At 40.4% G+C, this 27,788-nt stretch overlaps 1 protein-coding gene across 2 annotated transcripts in view; it reads right to left on the minus strand.

The window, feature by feature from the left end:
- Window positions 1-2,562: 2,562 nt before the first annotated feature.
- The window catches only part of LOC127452501 (lysophospholipid acyltransferase 1-like), a 38,089-nt gene continuing 12,863 nt past the window's right edge, over window positions 2,563-27,788 (minus strand). Inside the window, exons 4-13 of one of the 2 annotated variants that reach the window (XM_051717981.1) lie at window positions 23,808-23,903; window positions 18,231-18,286; window positions 18,058-18,112; window positions 11,431-11,623; window positions 10,677-10,869; window positions 10,483-10,586; window positions 10,315-10,379; window positions 5,243-5,375; window positions 4,305-4,456; window positions 2,563-3,203 (exon numbers count right to left, since the gene is read on the minus strand). In XM_051717981.1, coding sequence (XP_051573941.1) covers window positions 3,080-3,203; window positions 4,305-4,456; window positions 5,243-5,375; window positions 10,315-10,379; window positions 10,483-10,586; window positions 10,677-10,869; window positions 11,431-11,623; window positions 18,058-18,112; window positions 18,231-18,286; window positions 23,808-23,903 — 1,171 coding nt within the window. In that variant the 3' untranslated portion in view covers window positions 2,563-3,079. The remainder of the gene's footprint in view (window positions 3,204-4,304; window positions 4,457-5,242; window positions 5,376-10,314; window positions 10,380-10,482; window positions 10,587-10,676; window positions 10,870-11,430; window positions 11,624-18,057; window positions 18,113-18,230; window positions 18,287-23,807; window positions 23,904-27,788) is intronic. The other variant, XM_051717982.1, reaches the window with a different exon arrangement.

Below are 27,788 nucleotides of genomic sequence, written 5' to 3' on the forward strand. Positions count from 1 at the left end.
CCCTTAAATACCCACTTAAATATGGGAAAATATTCCATGTTAGAAATTAATTGCGGCCAAAATAAGGGGCATCTTGGCTAATATGGGGCAGTTGGCAACCCTTAAATACCTGCTTAAACATGGGACAATATTCCAAGATAGGACTTAATTGTGGCCAAAATAAGGGGCATCTTGGCTAATATGGGGCAGCTGGCAGCCCTTAAATACCTGCTTAAATATGGGACAATATGCCAAGATAGGATTTAATTGCGGACAAAATACAGGGTGTCCTGGCTAATACGGGACAGTTGGCAACCCTTAAATACCTGCTTAAATGTGGGGCAATATGCCAAGATAGGATTTAATTGCGGACAAAATACGGGGTGTCCTGGCTAATACGGGACAGTTGGCAACCCTTAAATACCTGCTTAAATGTGGGGCAATATGCCAAGATAGGTCTCTGTGGCAGCGGGGGCGTGGTCAAGCATCTCTCCGGAGAGAGAAAGCGGTAAGGGCGCTTACGCCTGAGCTAAATTATGTCTTAACACCTGTCTCTAATTTCAGTGAGCACAGGGAGAGCGGCATAAAGAGAGCGACACAACGCTCAGTCGAGAGAGAGACTGGATATGACAGAGCCGAGCCAAAGCAACGATTCCCTAATAGTGAGAGTTCATTTGTAGAAACAGTGTGTGTTAGGGTTTAGACAGCATATAAAGGTAAACTGTAAAGTGGTGTCGAGGAAGAGGGGAAATAAAGCCTCACCTGAAGAAGGAAAACTGCTTCTTGCGTCATCTTTTACAGTCTCCATTGCAGCCAAAATACATGTCGTCCTGGCTAATATGGGACAGTTGGCAACCCTTAAATACTTGCTTAAATGTGGGACAATATGCTAAGATAGGATTTAATTGCAGACAAAATACAGGGTGTCCTACTAATATGGGACAGTTGGCAACCCTTAAATACATGCTTAAATTTGGGACAATATGCCAAGATAGGTCTTATTTTTGGCCAAAATACATGACGTCCTGGTAAATACGTGACAGTTGGCAACCCTTAAATACCTGTTTAAATATGGGACAATATGCCAAGATAAGTTCTTAATTGGGGCCAAAATACAGTGCATTGTGGCAAATACGGGACAGTTGGCAACCCTTAAATACCTCCTTAAATATGGGACAATATGCCAAGATAAGTTCTTAATTGGGGCCAAAATACGGGACGTCCTGGCTAATACGAGACAGTTGGCAACCCTTAAATACCCGCTTAAATATGGGACAATATTCCAAGATAGGAATTAATTGTGTCCAAAATAAGGGGCATCTTGGCTAATATGGAGCATTTGGCAACCCTTAAATACCTGCTTAAATATGGGACAATATGCCAAGAAAGGACTTCATTGTGACCAAAATAGGGGGCATCCTGGCTAGTACAGGATAGTTGGCAGCCCTTAAATACTTGCTTAAATGTGGGACAATATGCTAAGATAGGTATTCATTGCAGCCAAAATATGTGTCATCCTGGCTAATATGGGACAGTTGGCAACCCTTAAATACTTGCTTAAATGTGGGACAATATGCCAAGATAGGATTTAATTGCGGACAAATACGGGATGTCCTGGCTAATACAGGGCAATTGGCAACCCTAGACTAGAGCCATATCTATGGACCAAATCATAGAAACTTGAGGATGGGCTCTTTTCAATTGGGCCTGTATCTAACAACACACAACTCTCTAACAACCACATATCAACGTGTTAAAAATGGCACAGCCATTGACCACGAAAATAAAAAAATGGCACTCCATGTCAAAAAGGTTGCCGACCCCTGCTCTATGATATTCTGATCCCCAGAATAAGTAAACATCTAGTTAGTAGCAGCAAATGTGTTTAATCCCCATTAATTCATTCAAAAACATGTCATATGTTTATATAGGGATCACCATCCAAAAAATTACATAACACTAATAACTGCCCTCTACATGTTTGATTAATCATCCAGTTGATCTTTGCTGTAGCATCTGCATTCATTAATCAGAACCGTTCAGTACAGCATTGTCATTTCACATCATCAAAATGCACAAGCAAAATGCAAATACAAATCTAAATCTGAAACTTCAATTCACACTTTTTTTATTATAAAAAAACAACTGAATATATCAACACATTCTCTTATGGTGTCACTGTCAGTATAAAGTAATCACACAGCTACATCCTAAAAACAAATACAAATTAGTTAACATTAAATTAAAATTAAGGATACTTTCTCCCCTCTAGCACTCAGTTAAACTGTTTAAAAGACGCTTAAACAAGGGCAGCATTAATTTACTTACTAAAGGTGTCACATATTCGCCTCCTTTCTTTGTACACGTACCATGCCGTGTGCAGCGAGCAGTACAGCTTGCCTCAGGCTGAGCCTGATCTGTGCTGGAGAACCATTGCTCTTCATTGCCAAAAAATAATTTTCTTACTCAATATTGTTTTCCAGTAAAGCTTCTAATTATCCTTAAAACAAGATACATTTACTTTAAAGGCAAATTAACATAAGTCTTGCTTTCAGAGAATTATCTATTTTTTTAGTGAGATGTAAAAAAAAAAAAAAAAAAAAAAAAAAAAAAACATTTGCCAATGGGGTAAGAAGAATAAACTGTTCCTTTTGATTTTCTTACCCCATAGGCTGGTAGTTTTTTCTTCTTTTAAGCATGAAGCTCACTCAATTTTGTAACATTTCTCTGAAAACGGGACTTAATAACTTATGTCATTTTGCTTTTCAAATAAATGTATCTTGTTTTAAGGATGTTAAAAAAATATATATATATATTTTTTTTTTTTTTCAGGAAAACAAGACAAAAATACTGAGTAAGAATTTCTTTTTTTCGTGTAGTTCCTGCATTTCAGCAAGTGTGTCTTTATGTATTTGAATGGAGTGCATCCCTGGCAAGTGATGCTGTGTTTGTATGTGTACAGCTCAGTGCCGGCTGCCAGAGAGTGAAGGCCCAGCTGAGCTCTTTGTAACTGCTTCAAACAGAGTGGTCTTTGTCCGTCCACGCTTCTGCTTTCTCTGTCCACACACACACACACACACACACACACACACAGGAGAGTTCAGTCCTCCTTCACATTATTGTTGGAGTGTCGGGCATGGCTTTCAGGATTGGAGCCCCTGGGTTTGCTGGGTAGGAGGATCATAGCCAGAATGCTGATGATGTGCACATGAAAGTACATCGACCTGAAGGACAGAGAAGAAGCTAAGAGATCAAATAACCAGCACAAACTACATCTTGAAAACTCTGTTTTTTAACAGCATGAAAACATTCAAAGACAAATATTCTAGGGTGAATCTCACAAAAAAAAGTCTGGGTCAATCCAAAAAATAACAAAAACAAAACTTAATATATATATATAATAACGTAATAATTATAATTAAATAAATAATATTTTGCAGCCCATTTTAGGACCACTGAAATGCTTTACATTGTGATTTTCATAACAATTAAGCATCCCCCCTCCCAAATTCTCATTACTGTAATGCATTTGAGTGTTTTACTTTTTAGTTTCTTTTTTTAATTCCCATTATCTCAGTGGTGATTTTCATTACTTTAATATATCAATTTTATACTGTATAACAGTAATATATAATACAAAGTTTTAATATAAACAGACATTAAGCAAGACAGTACAAATACTTCCACGATGTACACTATAAATAAATATTTTAATAGGCTATAACATTGCTTTTTCAGTAATTAACATTACAGTACTGAGATTCTTTGTGCTTGCATATCATGAAAATAATGTCAACATGCAAAAAAATCTCAAGCATCCTAAACATAGGCTTTCCAATTTGATTGGGTGTCTTCTATGCATTTTTTATCAAAGTGGACAGGTTTTTTAACAGTCTCTGGTAAAACCAAGCAAAGTTTTTAATGTAAAATGATACAACTAATGATTTTAAGGAATAATTTTAAGGAATGCTAGATTTGAAAAAATTTGCCAGGTCGTTTGGTTGAGTTGAGTTTGATTAAATTAGTGTCAAGTAAAAGGGATATCTTTAAGCATAATTTATTTTACCCTTTGTTTTCAGAGGTATCCATGAAATAATCAGTGCTTAATACTTTTGGATAAATGAAAATTCTCACCCCAAAATCTGTCTAATTTATTACATTTTTTCTTTACTAATTGTTTGTGTTGACTCCGACTAACAACAAACTGTGTTCTCTTCCTTTCCTGTCTAAACTGGTGGTTCTTGGCCAGAATAAACTGCTACTTAGACCTCTCTTTATGCCGATAGTGAAAATTATGACTATGCAAGACTAGCAGACATGTGTACCTGTAATACTGCATGGTGGGCTCCACTGCCAGCAGGAGGAAAGGCATTACAGTGTAGCAGATAGTCAGCTGGGTGGCAGCCCATGTCACCACATCATAGCAGAACTTGAGCTGGCGGGAAGACAAGAAATAGTGCCGGAAATTTCTGCGCACCTGGACACATGACAACAAAACAAACGACAATAAAGAGTGAGGGAGTGAGTGAGTGGTTGGCAGGTGTGGCTGAGAATGATGAGAGATAAACTAGTCATGTGACAGTGATTCATAAAAAAATATGTGACCTACACCTGCACATGTGTTGTGAGAAGAAAGGGAAAGACGCACTGAGAGATAGAAAGTGATCATTTGTGTACTGGAGTGTTTTCAGCATGTGTGTTACGGTATTTGTGTGTCGTGATTGACAGAGAATGCAGGGCAACCAGCTCAACAGCACAAGCTGCAGATGTGAATGGCATATACTACTTTTCAATTGTCTGGAATCACAGAAATTGTTTTGTTTTTGAATTAAACTGATACTTTTGCTCAACAAGGTTGCTTTAAAATGATTCAAATGTATATTGTTACAAATTATCATTTCTATTTCTAATAAATGCTACGTTCCTCAAAGTCACATCTTACAAGAATCATCCACACGCAGCAATGCCAGTTGGGCAGACCTTTTAGACTTTTTAGCAGTCAACTTATTAAGATAAAAAAGGCCAGCATATATTGTTGTGCATCTGGGTTTTCCACTTTTTAGGCATTTTAAAGAGCCAATTTAGTGATGTTTTTGACAATTTTGAAAAAAATTTTTTTTTTTTTTTTTTTAATATCTTAGTGATTCCAGATTTTGTAACAGTGTAGCAGTGGTTAAACACAAACCTGAAACATCTCCAGGAAAGGGAGGAGGAGAGAGAATATGTGTGTGTGTGTGTGTGTGTATGGTTAAAAGAGACTCACAGAGCGAGCTGCAAAGGTGATGGGTATAGCTGTGATGAAGGTAAAGTAGTATCCTGGGTACAGTCCGTGCCAGATGGCTGACAGCACAAACGTGAGGGGCGTGCGGTAATAAGGCGCTCGATCATAACATACACTGAAGCATAGCAGAGGCAAGGTTGTAAGAAATAGTCTAATATTGATTAGATACATGCAAACCAATGTACTGTACATCAGATAACAGTAAAATAAATGTCTATAAGTGTCAGGATTGTATGTGTTTTTGTTCATGTCTTTTAATTTAAATTAGTTCCATGTGATCTTGGCATGTGTTTCCCATGTTCTTGTGTCTTATCCCCATTGGTTCATTGTTTCATTAGGTTGTTAGTAGTCTTGTTATCTTGTTTAGAGTCCTAAGTGTTCATTGGTTATCATTGTCATGTGTTCTCCCAAGTCCTATTATTTAACCCTCATGTTTGCCATTGTCCATTGTCGAGTATTGCTGGTGTAATGTTGGTTGTATAGTCAAGTCATGTTTATGTTTTGTGTCATAGTCAAGCCAAGTCATGTCATGTCAAGTCAAGTTTAGTTCATGTTTATGTTTTGTTCACATTTAAAGTTAGGGTTCTTGGATATCATTTTTGTAAATAAACTGCACTTGGGATCATCACACATTAGCCAGCCAACATTACAGAATACTCGACAGACCAAGTTGAACCCAGCAGTTCAACTTTTTCGCCTACGCCAAGAAAAATTTCCATTTAGGAATATGTTGAGAACTTTTGTGCTTTGGCCTGCAGGGTTGATTTTAATGAGATTGCCCTCAAGGACTGTTTTCGCTTTGGACTGAATGAGCCAATCTCTTCCCTGATGCCAGGCGGTCAGAGTATCCACAGCCTGGCTCAGTATATCGACCTTGCCCTACTAATATGTGGTTCATCGTTCACTGTGGGGGAGGTGGACACCAAGCCAGAGTCCCACGTCATGGCCGCCAAGCCAGAGTCCCACGTCATGGTTGCTGAGCTTGTGCCACCTTCTGCCCCAGACCATCAGGGTGCTCCATGTCATGTCACAGCTGTGCCTGAGCCCGCTCCATGCCATGTCACAGCCGCGCCCGAGCCCGCTCCATGCCATGTCACAGCCGCGCCCGAGCCTGCTCCATGCCATGTCACAGCCGCGCCTGAGCCCACTCCATGCCATGTCACAGCCACGCCCGAGACCGCTCCATGCCATGTCACAGCCACGCCTGAGCCCGCTCCATGCCATGTCACAGCCAAACTTCAGTCTGCCCCATGCAATGTTTCAGGCTCACCTCTGGTCAACGAGCCAACGCCCAAGCCCGTCACGGTCAACGAGCCAACGCCCACGTCTGCCATGGCCAACGAACCAGCGTTGCAAGCCTCGTCCATCCCAGAGCCAGCGTTGCAAACCTCGTCTGTTCCAGAGCCATCTCTCACTGGGCTATTTGAGTTGGAATTGTTTCCCGCCCTTGTGCTCACCCTGAGTTCTCCTGATCAGCTGGTTCCCCCCAAGCCACCTGCTCGATCATCGCCCTATGAGATATCCCAGACATGGAGAACTTTAGAACCTCTGACTCGCCTAGACCCTCCGAGCCCTGGACTCTGCCTTGGCCTGTCGATCCCTTGACATCACCTTGGCTCTACGTTCCCTCAGCTCCACCGCGGTCCTTCAGCCTGCTGGCTCTCCTTGGTCTGTCAGTCACCTGGCTCCGCCTTGGCTCTCCGATCCTCTGGCTACGCCTTGGCTCTCCGATCCTCTGGCTACGCCTCGGCTCTCCGATCCTTCAGCTCCACCGGGGACCTCCATCCCTACGGCTCCACCTTGGTCCTCAGCCCCACCGGCTCTGCCTCAGTCTTCCGATCCCCCAGCTCTGCCTTGCTCCTCCGAACCTCCGGCGACGCCTTGGTACTCCCTGCCTCTGGCTCCACCCTGGGCCTTCGAGTATTCCGCTACTCTTCGGGTATCCAGTTCTCCATGGTTTCGCCCCTCGAGCCTCTCACAGCTCCACCCCCCCACAGGCTCCACCCTGGTCTCATGCTCCACGCCATGTTTTCACCTGACCATGCCCCACACCTTGTTTTACCATGTTTCCATGTCCTGCCATGTAACCATTTGGTGTAACCATGTCAAGTCGCCATGCCATAACCCCCACCCCCCCAACTCCCTCTTGAAATTTGTGTTTTTGTTTTGAGGGGGGGATATGTCAGGATAGTATATGTTTTTGTTCATGTCTTTAAATTAGTTCCATGCCATGTTTTTTCCTGTTTCCTTGTCATGTGAGCTTGTCATGTGTTTACCATGTATTGTCCCCACTGGTTCATTGTTTCATTAGGTTGTTAGCAGTCTTGTTATCTTGTATAGAGTCCTAAGTGTTCATTGGTTATCATTGTCATGTGTTCTCCCAAGTCCTAGTTTTTAACCCTCATGTTTGCCATTGTCCATTGTCGAGTATTGTTGGTGTAATGTTGGTTCTATAGTCAAGTCATGTTTACATTTTGTGTCATAGTCAAGTCATGTCAAGTTTAGTTAAGACAAGTTCATGTTTATGTTTTGTTCACATTTAAAGTTAGGGTTCTTAGATATCACTTTTGTAAATAAACTGCACTTAGGATCATCACACTTCATTGTCATCGTCTCTTCATCTACCTGTAGCCAGCCAACGTTACAATAAGGAGTGGGTGGTATGAGTAATTTTATATTAAGTAACAGCAAATATTTCATTCGCATTAGTTATTTTTTCCAGGAAAGTCATCGAAAAAAAGGTTCATATTTTAATAACCATGTGGTAATTTTTGGATAATCATGCTTTGCAGATGCTTTTTTTTTATTTGGATATTGATGGACACAAATCAAAGATATGATTGTTCATAGATATAAAATGTAAAGCTTTACACTTTGTAACATTTGAGTTTATGGAATAGTTCACCTAAAAATGATCACCAACTCAAACTCGTATTACTTTCTTTTATTTTCTGGGGAACACAAACTAAGATATTTTTATAGAGACATATTATCTGTTCATATTCATACAATGCAAGTCCATAGGGTCCCAAGCTTCTAAGCTCCAAAAAGACATAAAGGCAGCAATAAAAGCAATCGATATAACTCGAGTGGTTTAATCCATGTCTACGATCGGTTTTGGGTGAGAAAATTTTTGACTATAAATTTTGACATCTGCAGTCTCTTTGGTGCAATCATGATTTGAAGCCCGATTACACTTCCTCATGCTTGATGCATGTGCAGAGTGCATCCGGAGCTGTGCACATGCGCTGAGCGTGTGTACAGCGCACTGCGCATGCATCAAGCATGAGGAAGTGTAATAGCTGACCACACTGACTTCCATTGTATGGCACTTGTATAGATCTATACTAAGGCTGTCGATTTAAAATGTTAATTTAGTGTGATTAATTATATGAAAAATACAGCGTAAAAAAATGTATGCAATTAATCATGCCCCCAACCCGTTTGCAAATTCCGTGATAAGAATTCTCCTACTATTGCAGAAACTTAAGCTTTTTGTATGACCTTGATGTTTTTACAAATATGTGGCAGTCAGTGCAACTCCAGCTGTACAGGAAAGCGCCTCATCAAACCAACAAGCAGGCACTGCAGCATTCCACAGATGTGATATTGTGCTCAAAGACAACTGGACCGAGCACAACAGAATGCAGGTATCTCAAGACATGTTTTCAGAGTTTCAAACAAAATTTAACTTGACACAGCGTCCTAAAAACACAGCGCTTATGAATGGCTAAAAACTAGTGAGAAGCCACATAACCAAAGTTATAAGCTCCAAAAGTGTCCTTCTGATGCACGAGTATTAGGCCAACAATTAAGAATAGCGCAGACAAAAGTAGGCCAATAATAGTTATGCATAATGATATGAAAATAAAACAAACAATATTTTGAATTTTAAAGCCACTTTTTGTATTGTCTAAATGCTTTACTTGTCTGTTGCCACAATATATGTATATATTGTAACGTATTTGAATGATCTGAATTATAATATTTTATTTATTTAGTATTTTACATTTATAATTATTTTAACGATTATATCCTAAATTATCTTTATTTGGGGGCCTTTCTCAGTAAATATTAATTGTGATTAATTCAATTAATTAATCGGCACATCATGAAATGAGTGGAAATAATGTTAATCAATTGACAGCGCTAATACTGTATAGACACATCATATCTCTTTGTGACAAAATCTTTGTGTTCTGCAGAAGAAAGAAAGTCATACAAGTCTGAGACGCATAAGGGTGAGTAAATGATGAGAAAATTGTAATTTTTGGGTGAACTATTTCTTTAAAAACAAAAGACTCAAAACAGTAAAACAAATACTGTAAAAGTTCTCAGTAACTCTTAATTCTGATTAGATTAGCCATATTAAAAACCATTGCAAATTAGCCAATATACGTGCATTGAATGGTGGCCAGAAACTTGAAGCTCCAAAAAGCACATAAAGGTAGCATAAAAGTAATCCATAAGACTCCAGTGGTTTAATCCATGTCTTCAGAAGCGATGTGTGGGTGTGGGTGAGAGACAGATCAATATTTGTAATTTTTTTTACTATAAATTCTCCTCTCCAAACAGTAAGTGACGATATGCACAAAGAATGTGAATCACCAAAAACAAAAGAAGAACAAAGTGAAAGTGAAATTTGACATTTGTAGTAAAAAAGGACTTAAATATGGTTTCTCACCCATACCTACCTTAGCACTTCAGAAGACATTGATTAAACCACTGGAGTCATACTTTCATGACTTTTATGATGCCTTTATGTGCTTTTTGGAGCTTCTAAGTTCTGGCCACCATTTACTTGCATTGTATGGACCTACAGAGCTGAGATATTCTTCTGAAAATCTTCATTTGTGTTCTGCTGAAGAAAGAAAGCTATACACATCTTGGATGGCATTGGATGGCATCATTTTTGGTTGAACTATCCCCTTTAAAACTGATTTTGGGTTTTGAAAACATAAAGGGACACAGAATCTAAGCACTTATATTAATAGCAACAGATCAGTTGGCTTATATACGAATAAATGCTAAACATAAAATAAAATAAAACACACCTTTTCAGCCACAAACCAGTCTGTATATTCCAATTGTCTATGAATGATTTGAAACTTGTTGCTGTCTGTGGACAGATAGAAGATATCAATTTTAATAATTTAAAATACATTTTTATACAGATCGACCGATCAACCTTAGGTTTACAGTTTGTAAAGTAGAGAACGCACCTCAATCTGCCAGATGTGAACGTTGGAGACGAGATCCCAGGAAACTTTCCCCCTCTTATCCACACCACTGATTCCAAACCCTGCTGCGTTATGAACGGCATCCGCTGTACATTGAAAAATGTGTACATTTATTTCAACGCTTAATATGAATCTCAGTTTCAATCTCTGTTACGATCCACTTACCATCTACTTACCAAGGGTCCATGCAAAGTAGAACTTGGGTCTGGCTGCCTGGATGGAAATGAAGGCGTAGGCCAATCTGCTAAAGAAAGAGGCCTCACTGATGAATTGTGGGTCCACATTGTAGGTTATGGGGAATGCTTTGGTGATGATGAAGAACCAGAGCAGACAGCCAACGCACACAATTAGCTTATTAATCACTGGCCTCTGTGAAAGACAGCAATAATTCATCTCAACGGAGGAAATGAACACTCAGCCAGAAGCACATTAGGAGATATGCATGACAAATTAAACATTGTAGTTTAATCACAACATATTGCCCACAAATCCACATAACCACAGAAACCTCAAAAGTTCAAAGCATTTTGGGTATTTGATTACAACAACTAGTAACCCAATATGGCTTCAGAAATGCTTGAAATACAGCTCATGAGTCGTATGGACTACTTCTAAGGTGATTTATGGTGTTTTTTAGTCCTTTTTGGAGCTTGACAGATGTAGTCACTATTGATGTTTGGAAAACAGCTGCATGAAGATTCTTCAAACATTCTCATTCTGTGTTCCCCGGACAAAAATGCAGATGGGTTTGGAATGACATAAGAGTGAGTACGTAATGACAGAATTGTCATTTTTGGGTGAACTCTTCCTTTAATGAATTGTTTACACTCAGAGTGTTTGTGAACTACTGTGATGGGTCTCTTGCCAAGTCCTCTGTGAAAGGCTTTATTTCTATGGGAATGGTTGAATGAATCTGTCTTTGTGTCTCACCACAGGCGATGGCTCGGGCACTCTGTCCCACCCGTTCTGCTGCGGGCTGCTGGCTTTCACTCTCCTCAGCCTGTGATGAGCATCCTGGCCCTCTATGAACACCACGTAGTCTTTATAGTTACTGCAGGGTCCCACCAGGACGCTCAAAAAATTGATATTGTAGCTAAGATACTCCAGCAGTGATGGCTTGGAGCTGTAGGGAGCAGAAATAGATGGTGTTTCACAAAGGTTTACACAGCAAACTATAGCATTGGAGGATTAAAAATGATACTAATTTCATATATTGAGAAATATCTAGTTTATCGAGCATGTTAAACAGGAATCTGGTTGAATTGATAGAAAAGATAGAAGCAACACTACTACCACCATCACAATGAGAATGTTTAGTTTAGACTTCTGTGTTGCTCTGTTCAGTGAAATTAGCTGCAGTTTCTACATGGACTAATCACTGTTTTAGTCATAAACATGGTCTGGTAGTACGGGGGTGAAATTAGTGTTGTTCCACAAACACATGGGATGCTTTGTCAGACCTCTTTGGCCAATCGTGTGTGTTTATTTTGTCTTTCTGTCTTTATTTTGTCTATTTTAGATTGTAAAGCAGTATGGAACTGATCTTGGTTAAGCATATGTTTAAATTTAAAAAGTTTCAATTAAAGGTGCAATCAGTATTTTTCCCTTCATTAAAAAAGGGTTTCAAATCAAATCAAAATCAAATCAAATCACTTTATTGTCACACAGCCATATACACAAGTGCAATGGTGTGTGAAATTCTTGGGTGCAGTTCCGATCAACACAGCAGTCGTGACAGTGATGAGACATATACCAATTTACAATAACATCAAATTAACACAACACAATTTAAACATCTGATATACACATAATTACACTCAACAATATACAAATAATAACATACACTGTACAGTATACAATACGCACTATATAGATACACATTATTCAATAAAAATAAAAAATAAAAATATATTAAAAAGTATATATATATAGAATGTACAGTATTGCATTGGATTGACATTCAGGCTGTCGGTTGATAGTCAGTTGTTAAGAGAGAATATAATATAATAATAATATAATTTATGACAGTCCGGTGTGAGATATAAGAGTAAGGGTAATAAAATGCAGTGCTGATGTATTTTGATCGTGGGAGATCAAGAGTTCAAAAGTCTGATTGCTTGGGGGAAGAAGCTATCATGGAGTCGGCTGGTGCTGGTCCTGATGCTGCGATACCGCCTACCTGATGGTAGCAGTGAGAACAGCCCATAGCTCGGGTGGCTGGAGTCTCTGATGATCCTCCGAGCTTTTTTCACACACCACCTTGTATATATTTCCTGGAGAGAGGGAAGCTCACCTCCGATGATGTATCTGGCAATTCGCACCACCCTTTGCAGTGCTTTGCGGTTGTGGGCTGTGCTATTGCTGTACCAGGCGGAGATGCAGCCAGTCAGGATGCTCTCCAAAGTGCAGGTGTAGAACCGTGTGAGGATGTGGCGGTTCATTCCAAACTTCCTCAGCCGTCTCAGGAAGAAGAGGCGCTGATGAGCCTTCTTCACAATGACTTCAGTGTGGATGGACCATGTGAGTTCCTCAGTGATGTGGACACTCAGGAACTTGAAGCTGCTGACTCTCTCCACTGGTGCTCCATTGATGGTGATGGGACTGTGTTCTCTGTCTTTTCTTCTGAAGTCCACCACAAGATCCTTTGTCTTACTGATGTTGAGGGAGAGGTTGTGCTGCTGACACCAGTGTGTCAGAGTGTGTACCTCCTCTCTGTAGGCTGTTTCATCATTGTCAGTGATCAGACCTACCACCGTCATATCATCAGCAAACTTAATGATGGCATTGGAGCTATGTGTTGTCACACAGACATGTGTGTACAAGGAATACAGTAGTGGGCTGAGAACACAGCCCTGCAGGGCTCCAGTGTTGAGGGTCAGTGATGAGGAGATGTTGCTGCCTATTCTAACCACCTGGCGTCTGCTTGACAGGAAGTCCAGGATCCAGCTGCACAGCGAGCTGTTTAAGCCCAGAGCCCGGAGTTTCTCATCTAGCTTGGAGGGCACTATGGTGTTGAATGCTGAGCTGTAGTCTACAAACAGCATTCTCACATAAGTGTTCCTTTTTTCCAGGTGGGAGAGAGCAGTGTGTATTGTAGATGCAATGGCATCATCAGTGGAGCGGTTGTTGCGGTAAGCAAACTGCAGCGGGTCGAGAGAGTGGCAATACAGAGCAGATGTAATCTCTGATTAGTCTCTCAAAACATTTGCTGATGATGGGGGTCAGAGCAACAGGACCCCAGTCATTTAAACAAGTTATTTTTGATTGTTTTGGAACAGGCACAATGGTGGATGTTTTAAAGCATGTGGGCACTACAGACAAAGAGAGGGAAAGGTTGAAAATGTCCGTAAAAACACCAGCCAGCTGGTTCGCGCACGCTCTGATGACGCGGCCCGGAATGCCGTCTGGGCCAGCGGCTTTACGGATATTCATGCGTCGGAAGGATCGGGTTACATCCGCTACAGAGACGGAGAGTGAACTAACCTCTGTAGCTTCAGCCGTGAGAGCTCTCTCCGCGAGGGCGGTGTTATTTCCCTCGAAACGAGCATAAAAAGTATTTAGCTCATCCGGTAGAGAAGCAGCGTGTTCATGGCGGAGTTTTTATTCCCTTTAAAGTCCGTGATGATGTTAATTCCCTGCCACTTGCTTCTAGAGTTGGTGGTGTTAAACTGTCCTTCAATCTTACTCCTGTACTGGCGTTTTGCGGTTCTGATAGTTTTTCGGAGGGCATAACTGGCTTGTTTATGCTCCTCCACGTTCCCGGAATTAAAAGCGGAGGTCCGCACATCAAGTGCCGCGCGAACATCGCTATTTATCCATGGCTTCTGATTCGGATAGATTCGTACAGTTCTGGTCGGAACGACGTCCTCTACGCACGTTCTGATGAAACACATTACGCTATCAGTGTAAAGCTCGATGTTGTCATCAGAGGCGGACCGGAACATCTCCCAGTCCGTGTGATCAAAACAGTCTTGTAGCGTAGAATCTGATTGGTCCGACCAGCACTGGATCGTTCTGAGGGTGGGTGCTTCCTGTTTCAATTTCTGCCTGTAAGCGGGCAGAAGCAGAATGGAAGAGTGGTCCGATTTGCCAAATGGTGGGTGGGGGAGGGATTTGTAGCCATCCCGGAACGGAGAGTAGCAATGGTCCAAAACCCGGTCCCCTCGTGTGTTGAAACTAATGTGCTGGTGATATTGTGGTGCGACTGATTTTAAACTGGCTTTATTAAAGTCCCCGGTCACAATGAACGCGGCCTCAGGGTGCGCGGTTTCCTGCTCACTTATAATCCCATACAGTTCCTTGAGTGCCCGGTCTGTGTCGGCTTGTGGGGGAATGTACACAGCTGTGATAATGACCGCTGTGAATTCCCTCGGTAGCCAGAATGGTCGACACAGAAGCATAAGAAATTCCAGATCAGGAGAGCAGAAAGACTTGATAGAATGTACATTCCTCTGATCACACCAGGATTTGTTGATCATAAAACATACACCACCTCCTCTGCTTTTACCTGAGAGGTCTGTCCGCTCGGTGCATGGAGAACCCTGCGGGTTCAATGGCTGAGTCTGGAAACTTACACATTAAGAAATGAATAATGATGTACACTTACATGAGATGAAGGATCCAGTCATATCAGTAGCCTAATAAACACTGTTATTTTACATGGAGTTGGGCTGCATCATGGGGGCCAACATGTTGAGATCAAATGACTTTCACTTATGGAATAAATTACTCATGACTAACTACGAATTGAGCATTCTACAATGGCATCTGTAACTGGAAACTTTTGCTTTTGCATGATGCTGCATCCACACTCCAAGATGACCAGTGCAACTTTAAAGTTAGAAGTTTAAATTTCAATTTCGAGTTGCATTCATAATAATCTTCCTTTGTGGTTTAAGGTATTGTCACAGGTTACACGTTTCCAGGGCTGTCCATATGTATAATTTCCATAATAAAATGCATAAAGCAGTGGTTTTCAAAGTGTGGGGCACACCCCCGGAGGTATTGTAAGGGGTTCGCTGTAGACTGCCCCATTCTCAAATCACGATTACTTTCACACATTCAAATAAAATTGTGACAACACACGCAAAAACATCCTGCGCGTGCAGCTCTTGATAGCCCGAGGCGTTTATGTGGTGTCAGGTGCACTCACTGCGCTGTGCTTATTTAAACAAAGATGTTCTCGCCTGCATGCCAGGTTTAAATGGGTTAAGAGATGAATTAACACTTAAATTTCTGTCTCTTCCTTACACAACACATATGGCTTCAGAAGAACTGAAATAAAGCACACAAGTGATATGGTGGACTTTTATGTTGCTTTTATGTGCTTTTGGAGCTTGGACAGCCACAATCAACATCCCGTCATCCCTAAATCTTGTGATTTACGGATGAAAAAAGTCATAACTGTGTTGAACGACAAGGGTAAGTAAATGATGGCAGAATTGTTTTTTAGGATAGCTATTATACACTGCCTGGCCAAAAAAAAAGTCGCCATTTGGATTTAAATAAGCAGATACTAAGGAGCCTATGATTGGATCATTATTGCAGTGATTAATATGTTTCAGCTGGCAACAATTCTTTTAACCCTAACTGATGCAGTGTGTAGCTTCTCATTTCTTAAATAACCATGTCGGAAGACGTATCCCGTGGTCGTGGAAAAGATGTTACTGTGTTTCAGAAGGGGCAAATTATTGGCCTGCATCAGGCAATGAAAACAACTAAGGAGATTGCTGAAATCACTGGAATTGGGTTCAGAACTGTCCAACACATTATTAAAACCTGGAAGGATAGTGGTGAACCATCTGCTTCGCGAAAGAAGTGTGGTCGGAAAAAAATCCTGAATGATCGTGATCGGAGATCACTAAAATGCTTGTCACATCGAAAAAAAAAATGACAGTAGAACTCACGGCTGTTTAATATTGAAAGTAAGAGCATTTCCACATGCACAATGCAACGAGAACTTACAGGATTGGGACTAAACAGCTGTGTGGCCACAAGAAAGCCACTTGTTAGTGGGGCTAATCTGAAAAACTTCTTCAATTTGCTAGGGAGCATAAAGATTGGACTGTGGTGCAATGGAAAAAGGTAATATGGTCTGATGAGTCCAGATTTACCCTATTCCAAAGTGATGGGCACATCAGGGTAAGAAGGGAAGCACATGAAGTGATGCACCCATCATGCATAGTGCCCACTGTACAAGCCTCTGGAGGCAGTTTTATGATCTGGGGTTGCTTCAACTGGTCAAGTCTAGGCTCAGCAATGTTATGCGGCAATAAAATGAAGTCAGCTGACTACCTGAATGTACTGAATGACAGGTTATCCCATCAATGGATTTTTTCTTCCCTGACAGCACGGACATATTCCAGTAAGACAATGCCAAGATTCATCAGGCTCAAATTGAGAAAGAGTGGTTCAGGGAGCATGAGGAATCATTTTCACACATGAATTGGCCACCACAGAGTCCTGACCTTAACCCCATTGAAAATCTTTGGGATGTGCTGGAGAAGACTTTACTGAGTGATTTGACTCTTTCGTCATTAATACAAGATCTCGGCCAAAAATTAATGCAACTCTGGACGGAAAAAAATATTATGACATTGCATAAGGTTGTTAAAACTATGACACGACGAATGCGTGCCGTTATCAAAGCTAAAGGCGGTCCAATGAAATATTAGAGTATGCAACTTTTTTTTGGGCCAAGCAGTGTATATTAACATTGCTCCTGCAGCAGGATCACTTTGTATTTATTCTATTTTTTGGATGTTTTGAAAGTACTGTCAATAGGTATAATTAAAATGTTGTAAAATGTAACATTTTTAAAACACAGAGAGTATATACAAAATAACAATAATTTGTAGGCCTAGTAACACAAAGTTTGTTTAGATTTATTTTTCAATGAAAAGTGTAACTTTTCATTATTTAGCAGAACAGTGAAGACTGAAAGAATGCATTCAGTTTTCATGTAAACTTTTTTCGTGACATGAAGCTGAAAGAAAATGCATTTCATCTTTTAAAAGCATATTTTTCCAGTAATTTTCGACACCATATAATTGTGTATAGTTAGGACAGGAAAATTTGTCTTATTAAGAAGATGCCCACATGGACATGTTGTGTGACACCCTTTTTTTAATGAAAAATCTTGAAACACTGTGCAAGGTAAAAATAATTACAACCCAGACTACAATAAATATGGGCGGTGGTTTGTGGCAACCACAGTGTGTTATGTGTGGTGAATAGCTGGCTGCCGAGAGCAATTAGACCACTGATATTCAAGAGACAAACAAAAACTCATCAAAATTGTTTGCCCTATATAGTAATACATTTCAATGTTTCATAAATTTTTTTACTAAACGATAAGAAAATTTGGTACCGAGTTGGGTCGCATTTGATGCTGAATGTAAAATCTGAGTCCTGAAGCAAAATTAGTTAAAAACATCTGCTTTAATTTATCATGACCCCGAATAACTGTACATTTGCCCAGTTTGTACACAATCATATAGAGGTAAGACACATTTTTGTGGTTACTGGTAAGATAAGAGGATTTAAAAATATTCCTACTGTACTGCCAGACGCCTCTGATCCTCCTTCAGTTCCTCCTGCTTTTGACACATCCCTGAAACATGAAGAAAACAATGAGTGCTTCTTGAACACTGAACTGATTTTTAGTGAAGTGTACTGCAACATATTTATGGGAGATTTTATCGGCTGAGAAGAGTGCAATGATTTCTCACCGTCATGCAACTGAAAGGCGAGTGTGGTGATCTTCTGTGTTATTATCATCAAAGGACTGAAAAACGGAGCACACAAAACAAGTCAAAACAATGGAGAACAATTGCAAGACAATTCCAAAAAAATATATACTCAATCAAACAATTGCCTGACTGAGAATTATTTTAGATTACAAAGAAAAGCAGTTAGTAAAGGGACCCCACATTTATTATCAACAGGGATATCATATTGTTAGAAAACAGTTTCATCAGTTTCATTGCAACTTGGCAAATGGTGACTGGGGCTGATGTTTTGCCAAGCATCTCTTTTTGTGCACCACAGAAGAAAGTCATACAGTATTGGAACAATATTAGGGTGAGTAAATAATGACAGAATTTTTATTTTGGATGAACTATCTCTTTAAGTGCTGAAGTTTCCATCACTGACACAAGCAACTCCTGCTTACTCTGCTGTGGCCCATTCCTGAACTGTCACACAAGTGTGGGTTGATCTGCAGTAATAGGCCAGCAGATAGTGTGCTCTCTATCCTGCCTGCATACTGCTGACTTTTCATTTGCATGTGAAAATAATGAGTGGCAAACTTGTGGCAAATCTGCAGCAAGTTTAGGTTTTTTGTAAGGGTACTTATAACGCTGGCCATATTTAGCACAAGCCAGCATTGCCAGGGCATGACGGGTGGCACAGTGAGAGAACGTGCCAATAAAATATCACTGTCAGGCACAATTTTCTCTAGGCAGTTCCTTCAGGCTTAAAACTTTAAAATATATAGTTTCCATCAGGATATGACCATATACCGCGGCTAAATTGGTTAGGAATAAAACTTCTATTGAACCAGATATTCCATCGCAGCATAGTAGTAATGAATTTATGAATTTCTTCACTGATAAAATCGAAATCATCAGAAACAAATTTGGAATTATGCATCCATCTGCCACAGCAACCCAGAAGATTAAAATTATTCCCTACGAGCAACTTTAATCCTTTGCAGCTAACAAAAATGATCAAAACATCAAAATCAAAAACATGTTTGTTAGACCCAATACCGACTAAATTCCTAAAAGAGGTGTTTCCAGTAATCTCAGAACCTCTTCTTAACATTATTAACTCCTCATTATCCTTAGGGCATGTCCCAAGAAACTTTAAACTGGCAGTTATCAAACCGCTTATTAAGAAGCCACAGCTTGATCCAGGAGAATTGGTTAATTATAGATAATTTCGAATCTCCCATTTATGTTGAAAATACTAGAAAAGGTAGTGTCCTCACAACTATGTTCATTTTTACAGAGAAATGGTATATATGAAGAATTTCAGTCAGGATTTAGGCCCCATCATAGTAAAGAGACTGCACTTATCAGAGTTACAAATGACTTGTGCTTATCATCTGATGGTGGCTGCATTTCTCTTCTAGTGCTTTTAGATCTTAGTGCTGCCTTCGACACCATTGATCATGACATTCTGTTGGATAGGCTTGAAAATTATGTTGGCATTTGTAGACAGACATTAGCTTGGTTTAGGTCCTATCTCTCTGACCGTTACCACTTTGTCTATGTAAATGAGGAACTGTCAGATCAAATTAAAGTTAAGTATGGAGTGCCACAGGGATCAGTTTTAGGGCCTCTGCTTTTCTCCCTATATATGCTCCCCCTGGGAGACAATATCAGGAACCATGGAATTCGTTTTCACTGTTATAAAACATAAGTACTAATTATTTGAACAAAAACCTCAAAAAATAAGATGCTAAAATATAATCTGACTCTTGATGGATGTACTATAACATCAACTTCTACAGCAAAAAATGTAGGTGTTATATTTGATAGCAATCTAACCTTTGAAAAAAAAAAATCCAATATTTGTAGAACAGCATTCTTCCACCTCAGAAATATTGCAGAGTTACGACACATGCTATCTGTTTCTGATGCCGAAAAAACTAATTCATGCATTCATGACCTCAAGACCATATTATTGCAATGCATTACTAGGTGGATGTCCTGCAAGTTTAATAAATAAACTTCAGTTGGTTCAAAATGCAGCAGCGAGAGTGCTAACTAGAACCAAGAAATATGATCATATCAGCCCCATTTTATCGGCGTTACACTGGCTACCTGTTAAGTTTCGTATTAATTTTAAAATTCTGTTAATTGCTTACAAAGTTTTGAATGGTCTAGCTCCAAAGTACTTAAGTGACCTTCTATCACACTATAATCCATCACGCTCACTACGATTGCAAAACTCCGGCCTGTTAACAATACAGAGCATTTCAAAATCCACAAAAGGAGGGAGATTGTTTTCATATTTGGCTCCTAAACTATGGAATAGTCTTCCTAGCAGTGTTCGGAACTCAGACACACTCTCTCAGTTTAAGTATAGACTAAAGACTTATCTATTCAGCCAGGCATACACCTAATTTATCCCCCAATTCATAGTTATGCTGCTTTAGTTGGGTCTGCCGGAACCGAAAACAATTCTCATATTTTTTAACCCTGCTTTAAAGTGAATGGCATCTACGAAAATTTTACTCTATTTCTTTCCCTGTCTAAACCTCAGGATTATATTCTTATATCATATAACAAATTGGCTTGCACCATGTAGAGTTTCATGCCTGAACTTCAGTCATATTTCTGCAGCCAAGTGGCATTTATTTTAAAGAAAGTTAGTACAAGCATACTTTTCAAGAAAAAAAATACGTTTGAAAGGATTCAAAGATATTTGAAGGATTCGAAGATACACTCTCAGAAAACATAAATGGTACTGTTTAAGGTACAAGGCCATCACTGGGATGGTACCCATGTCTTGAGTACATATTTTCACCCTTAAGGAGACAGAAATTGTATATGTAAATGTACCTTTATAAAGTGCACGATAGGTCCTTACGGTGTAATTATATACCCAAAATGAGTTAATAAATTTTAACTAGCGATAAATAAAATTCTCAGAGTTCATAGATATACTGATCAACATAATGTATTTGGGCACTTTCTGATTGTTAAACATTAACAGACCATATCCATAGTTAAACCTGAAAGAAAGAAATTAATATAGTTTTGAAATGGCATGATGGTGAGTAAATGATGAAAGAATTTTCATTTTAGGGTGAACTATTTCTTTAAAATTATGAACTTTACTTGTGGTTATTCCATTGGAAAACCTGTGTGAACTTGTGTGCACTGACTTCACACATCCACAAAAAATGGCCATGTGACCAATTAGTAAAAAGTATTAGCCAAAATGTCAAATCATCACGACATTTGAAATAAATAACACAGTCAGCATTGGCTGCACACATGTAGAAAGCAGTGAAAGACATTAGCTATGAGAAAAAGAGTGAGCAATTGTGCTGGCAGAGGGATGGAAGAGCAAATAAACAGGCAGACGAGTTCAACAGCCTAATATGATTCAGCTGATGTGCCCTGTGCCTCCTCGCCGGACAAACCCCTGTCCGACAGATGCGACTGAGAGGCATCGACAGTCTGGGCAGGTACACCGCATTGCTTCATGTTATCTTTCAGTCCTATTTATCCAAGGGAGTGTTAAAAACCCTCAGCAGAGGAAAACCAACAGAACTAATAGATAAGAAACTAAGCAAAGCCCTGAGGAGTGGCCATATCAACATAAATGTAGTTGTACGAATATTTGGGAGTAAGAACTTGTCACATAAATTGAGTAAATACTCCTTAAAGAGATTATTCACCAAAAAATTACAATTCTCTCATCATTTACTCACTCTCATGCCATCCCAGATGTGTATGATTTTCTTTCTTCTGCAGAACACAAATGAAATTTTTTAGAAAAATATCTCAGCACTATAGGTCCATACAATGCAAGTGAATTGTGGCCAGACCTTTCAAGCTCCAAAAAGCAGATAAAGGCAACATTGAAGTAATCCATTCAACTCCAGTAGTTTAATCAGTGTCTTCTGAAGTGATCTAGTTGGTTTTGGGTGAGAACAGACCAAAATATAACTTATTTTTCACTGTACATCTTGCCACTGAAATCTCCAGGAACGATCATGATTTCAAGCTCAATTACACTTCCTAGTGCTTGATGCATGCGCAGAGCTCTAGATGGCGCTATAGGAGGTGTAATCAAGCTTGAAATCATGATCGCCAAGAAGACTTCTTGATTTATTGTGAAAAAGGAATTACATTTTGGTCTGTTCTCGCCCAGAACCAACTGGATCGCTTCAGATGACACTGATTAACCCACTGGAGTCTTATGGATTACTTTTATGTTGCCTTTGTCTGCCTTTTTGAGCTTCAAAGTTTTGATCACCATTCACTTGTATTGTATGGACCTACAGAGCTGAAATATTCTTCTAAAAATCTTTGTTTGTGTTCTGCAGAAGAAAGTAAGTTATACACATTTGAGATTTTTATTTTTATTTTTTATTTTGTTTGTGATAAAGAATTATTCTTTAAATAAAGAATTAATGACAATAAATATGGTCCAATGCATACTACATAAAAATATCTCTTACCTCATGGGCTTACTTAAGGTTCCAAATAATTATTATTTTTGTTTAAAATGTTATCTGACATTAATTAAGGACATATTCCAGGTAGAGAAGGATTGTGGCCTAGAAAACTAAAGTTGCTAGTTTATTTGCAATTCGGACTCTGGCATTGAACCCCTGACCTTTCAACTGACCAAAATCCAGCAAAACTAGCCTCCCACTACCCATAAATCTCTTCAATGGCCACAATTAACTATTACTCAACCATTAAATGACATTAAGCTTACGGCTCCAAAATTGTTAGTGTTGGCCTAAAAACTAATTCTTTAGAACAGTGGTTCTTGACATTGGGTCACACCTCAAAAGTTGGTTATGATTGAGTTGCGGACAGAAGCGGGGAAAAAAACAATGCCAAATAATTAAAATGAAATATAACTAACCACCTAAACATGCAAAGTTTGAATAGCAAAATAAATAGGGTTATTCATTTCTAAAATGGAGGAGAAAACACTTCCCATATTGTTTGCTGTTGACGTCAAAGGCTGTGCGTCCAATGGTATTTTTATCCCAAACTACTCATCTGTCCCTTAGTAGAAGCTAGCCAAAATAGACAGATTCCAACATGGACACGTTGCATGACATGCCCTCATACTCGAAAACCATGACCAAAACTATGCAAGATAAAGGAAAATATTAGCCAGACTACATTAAATATGAGTTCACTTGCACTGAGGATGAAAATTGTATGGTTTGTGCAAAACACAAAGTGTTTTCGCTGTGAATTACTGGCTGCTGAAAGCATGAAACCATTGCAATTACATTTTTTTTTTTTTTACAAAAAACAGATACTGTGTTTGATCCTCACTTGATGTCCAGTGTAAATCTGGGTCTAGAACCAGAAACGAAACCAGCTGAGAACCAATTGAGAACAACAGCCCATCACATCTGAGAGCGACTCACCCATACAATTTAAAAACCCACGCTTTGATTAAAGTCCTAAAGCTGGAATTATTGACCCCTAGGGTTTCGTAATGTATACTACATTTTTAAAAATGCATTCTTGAGGATCCACATAATGCAAATCACTGGATTACACAGGAGAAGGAAATGACAGTGATGAAATCCTCACCCTGAGAAATCCGTGGACAGGATGCCATAGTTGAATATGAAGACTCTACTGACTTGGCATAATGTGAGGTATCCAACCGATGCAATCATTGTATATCTGGAATAGGAACATATTGAGTTTCAATGTTTTAACTAATGACAGGCGGCAGTATAGGTTTCTGGGGACTGGTTAATGGGTAAAAAGAATTTACACATTAGTATTGCACGGTTGTGACCAAGGGCTCATTATTCATCACGATTCACTTTTAGAAAACAAAATTCTAATGTAAGTGTAACAAAAGCATTTTAGTGGTGACAATGACATAGAAAGCATTTCTTTATATTGGAATAGAACTTGGGTGACATCAGTTTCCTGCATCCCTCCTAATAATGGTGTTTCAAACTGCCTATCTAAAAGCATTCACACTAACCTTGCCACTGTTTACCAGCCTTGATTCTTTCTTTAGGGGGCAGAGATAACAATAAGAAAGGAATGATGGGCTGGGGCCAGTGAAAGAGAGTTTCGGGCCGGTTGGCAGGTGTCACCAAGTTAACATTATCTACAGGGTTTCCAGACATTTTGACCAATGAATTTCCATGATTTTTCCATTTCCATTTTTTTTTCTTCACATTATTGGATAAGGATTTTAAATGAGAGATTGCCTCTCATGGTAAATTAAGCATAAACGTCTGCAGTATTAGTAAGCTTGTAAGCAAATTAGCAGTCAGGTAAAGATGCAAATTGTTGTTTTTTTCATTATAGGCTGTGTCTACGGATGATAGACCAAATCACAAGCTCTTTCAAAGTCCATTTTCACTTCAACTGTCCTATCACGCTCTCTTCAGAAGTTTTTTACTGACCTATCACTGTTTCACTTTTAAGCACACTCTGAAGTATGGAGCTCCATGTGTCACATGGCTCATATGTGCACTGCTCTATTCTGTCTGTAGCGTAATAAACATATTCGGAACACACATGAGGCTTATGATACAGTGTTTTCAGTGGTGTCAGAGTGGTTCTTTGAATAGATGTGCTCAGTTTCCTTCATGCGGTTTGCTTTCATGTGCTGACCGCGTTATGTACTGTAAGGCGCTCCAGATTCACTTTAATTGCACATTTTCGTAATAATCCAAATATGCCCTATTTTATGGACCCAGGAGGAGATGAGAGTATTTCACCATATTTGGAATGAGAAGCACAAAGCTGTTTTCAACTCAAGGACAAAAAGAAACTCGGTTCTTCCTTCAGTTTTCCGATAAAATAAAATCTCGAGAATGCATAGCAATGCATTTTAAGAAATTAAAATGCAACTTAAGACATTACTACTAAAATATATTAATATTGTATATAATAATTATAGTAAAAGTATTATATGTAAAAAAAAGTATTATTTTGAAAACTGAGCTGAAACTCAGTCAAATCACCAAGTTCCTTGCTTTTTCACTGTTTTCTTTATTTTTAATTTCCTTATTTTTAAATACAGTGATACCATGTTCTTTCTTTGATTTGGGCTAACATGAAAGTGTAATAAATCTTTTGAACGTGTGTTAAAAAAAAATCTCAAATGACAGAATAATCACGATTAATAATTGTGATTATAATTTTGAGCAAAATAATAATCATAGTGATTATTTTAACCATTATCGAACTCTTTCCTGTGTGATCACTAGCCACTAGATTAAACTAAACGCACCATATCCTGTTATGCTATTTTGAACAACCTGCTGAACCAAAAAAGTTTCAGATGCTTTGGGTGAGAGTAGACAATGTTGCACAAGAAAACGTCATGGTTACTTGTGTAACCTCCATTCCCTGATGGAGGGAACGAGACATTGTGTTGATGTAGTGACACTAGGGGTCACTCTTGGAAGCCCGAGACACCTCTGGTCTTTGATAAAAGGCCAATGAAAATTGGCGAGTGGTATTTGCATGCCACTCCCCCGGACATACGGGTATAAAAGGAGCTGGTGTGCAACCACTCATTCAGGTTTTATGCTGAGGAGCCGATATAAGGTCCGGCCATTTCAGCGGGTAGTTCAGCGTTGTGGCAGGAGGGACACAATGTCTCGTTCCCTCCATCAGGGAACGGAGGTTACACAAGTAACCATGACGTTCCCTATCTGTCACTCACTCTACGTTGTGTCAATGTAGTGACACTAGGGGTCCCTATACAAAATGCCACAATTGGCTGAACTGTGTTACGTGAACTTGCGGTGTGTGGTGGGCAGACTACTGTGTGCCTCATAGCCAGCACACCAGGTCGACACGTAACCTCCCCCAACATAGTTATGAGTGTCGAACGGCACTTTTTGGGGACAAGTCGACTACCCAAAAGATAGAGACAGGCTTAACCCAGTCGTGGCCTCTTTTCCCCTTCTTTTTTTCCACTCCCTAAAAAAGAAGGGGGATTATCCAACTGGGCCGCCAGGTCTAGTCGGGGGGTGTCCCTCCCAAGGGGAAGACACTCGCCCAAAGGGAGGGGGGGGTAATTAAGTGGAAAAACACGTCACATGGTCTTCAAGGTAGATCCTGCCCAATGGGGGAGGAGTTACTACAAACATGGAGACTGGGGCAGAGGGGCTCTGCCCAAGGAAGATGCAGTTTGCCAACAGGGAAACGAATTAGCAGAAGATAATAATCGCATGGGGTTAGCCTTACAGAGAACCGGCACATGCGGAGTACCTACCCCAGAACAGTGTTCTTGGTTAGTGCGTGTACTGGGCCGGCAGTGAGTCTCTCTGAAAACTCTACTGCCACAGGGCTCGGAGGAAGTCAACCAGGGAACAAAGTTTGTGAACACTACTGGGAATTAATGGCACACGTCTTCAGCTCCAAGGGAGGTGGAAAGCGCTATGTGCAAGCAATACACCCGGCCAGCTATCCCAGGCTTATCCGCTTGTGTTGCGTGCAACTACCTGGGACTAAACCGGTTCCACCCAGAGGTTGTAGAACCTTGCACAGGTGTTGGGTGTTGCCCAGCCCGCTGCTCTGCAAATGTCTGTTAGAGAGGCACCCCTGGCCAGGGCCCAGGGAGCCGCTACACCCCTGGTAGAATGGGCTTGTAGCCCTACCGGGGGCGGCATGTCCTAGGCGACATATGCCATAGTTATGGTGTCAATGAGCCAGTGGACGATCCTCTGCTTGGAGACAGCACTTCCTTTCCGCTGTGCACCAAAGCAGACAAAGAGCTGTTCAGAGATTCTAAAGCTCTGCGTGTGATCCAAATAGATGCGTAAAGCGCGCACCGGACACAGCAACGACAGGGTTGGGTCTGCCACCTCCTGGGGCAGCGCTTGCAGGTTCACCACCTGGTCCCTAAAGGGGTGGTGGGAACCTTGGGCACATAGCCCGGTCAGGTTCACACAGGATCACGTGAGAGTAACCTGGACCGAACTCCAGGCACGTTTCGCTGACAGAAAACGCTTGCAGGTCACCTACCCTCTTGATGGAAGTGAGAGCAGTCAGGAGGGCAGTCTTCAAGAAGAGTGCCTTAAGCTCAGCTGACTGCAAAGGCTCCAAAGGGGCTCTCTTTAGACTCTGAAGAACTACGGAGAGATCCCATGAGGGAACGAGGCGCGGTGTGGAGGGATTCAGCCTCCTGGTGCCTCTTATGAACCTGATGATCAGGTCGTGCTTCCCTAAGGACCTACTGTCGACTGCATCGTGGTGTGCTGCTATGGCGGCAACGTACACCTTCAAGGTGGAAGGGGACAGCCTCCCTTCCAGCCTCTCCTGCAGGAAGGAAAGCACTGATCCAACTGCGCATCTCTGGGGGTCTTCGCGTCGGGAAGAACACCACTTAGCGAACAGACGCCACTTAAAGGCATACAGGCGCCTCATAGAGGGGGCCCTAGCCTGAGTGATCCTGTCTACCATCCTGCCAGATGTTGCCCCGTCCCTGAGAAAGAAGGACTTTCCTCAGGGGAATTTGCCAGGGGGGAGCTGTCGTGAGGAGCGTGAGGTCCGAGCACCACGTCTGGGTGGGCCAGTAGGGTGCTACCA

Source organism: Myxocyprinus asiaticus, chromosome 15, assembly GCF_019703515.2.
Source record: "Myxocyprinus asiaticus isolate MX2 ecotype Aquarium Trade chromosome 15, UBuf_Myxa_2, whole genome shotgun sequence".
Taxonomy (NCBI): Eukaryota; Metazoa; Chordata; class Actinopteri; order Cypriniformes; family Catostomidae; genus Myxocyprinus; species Myxocyprinus asiaticus.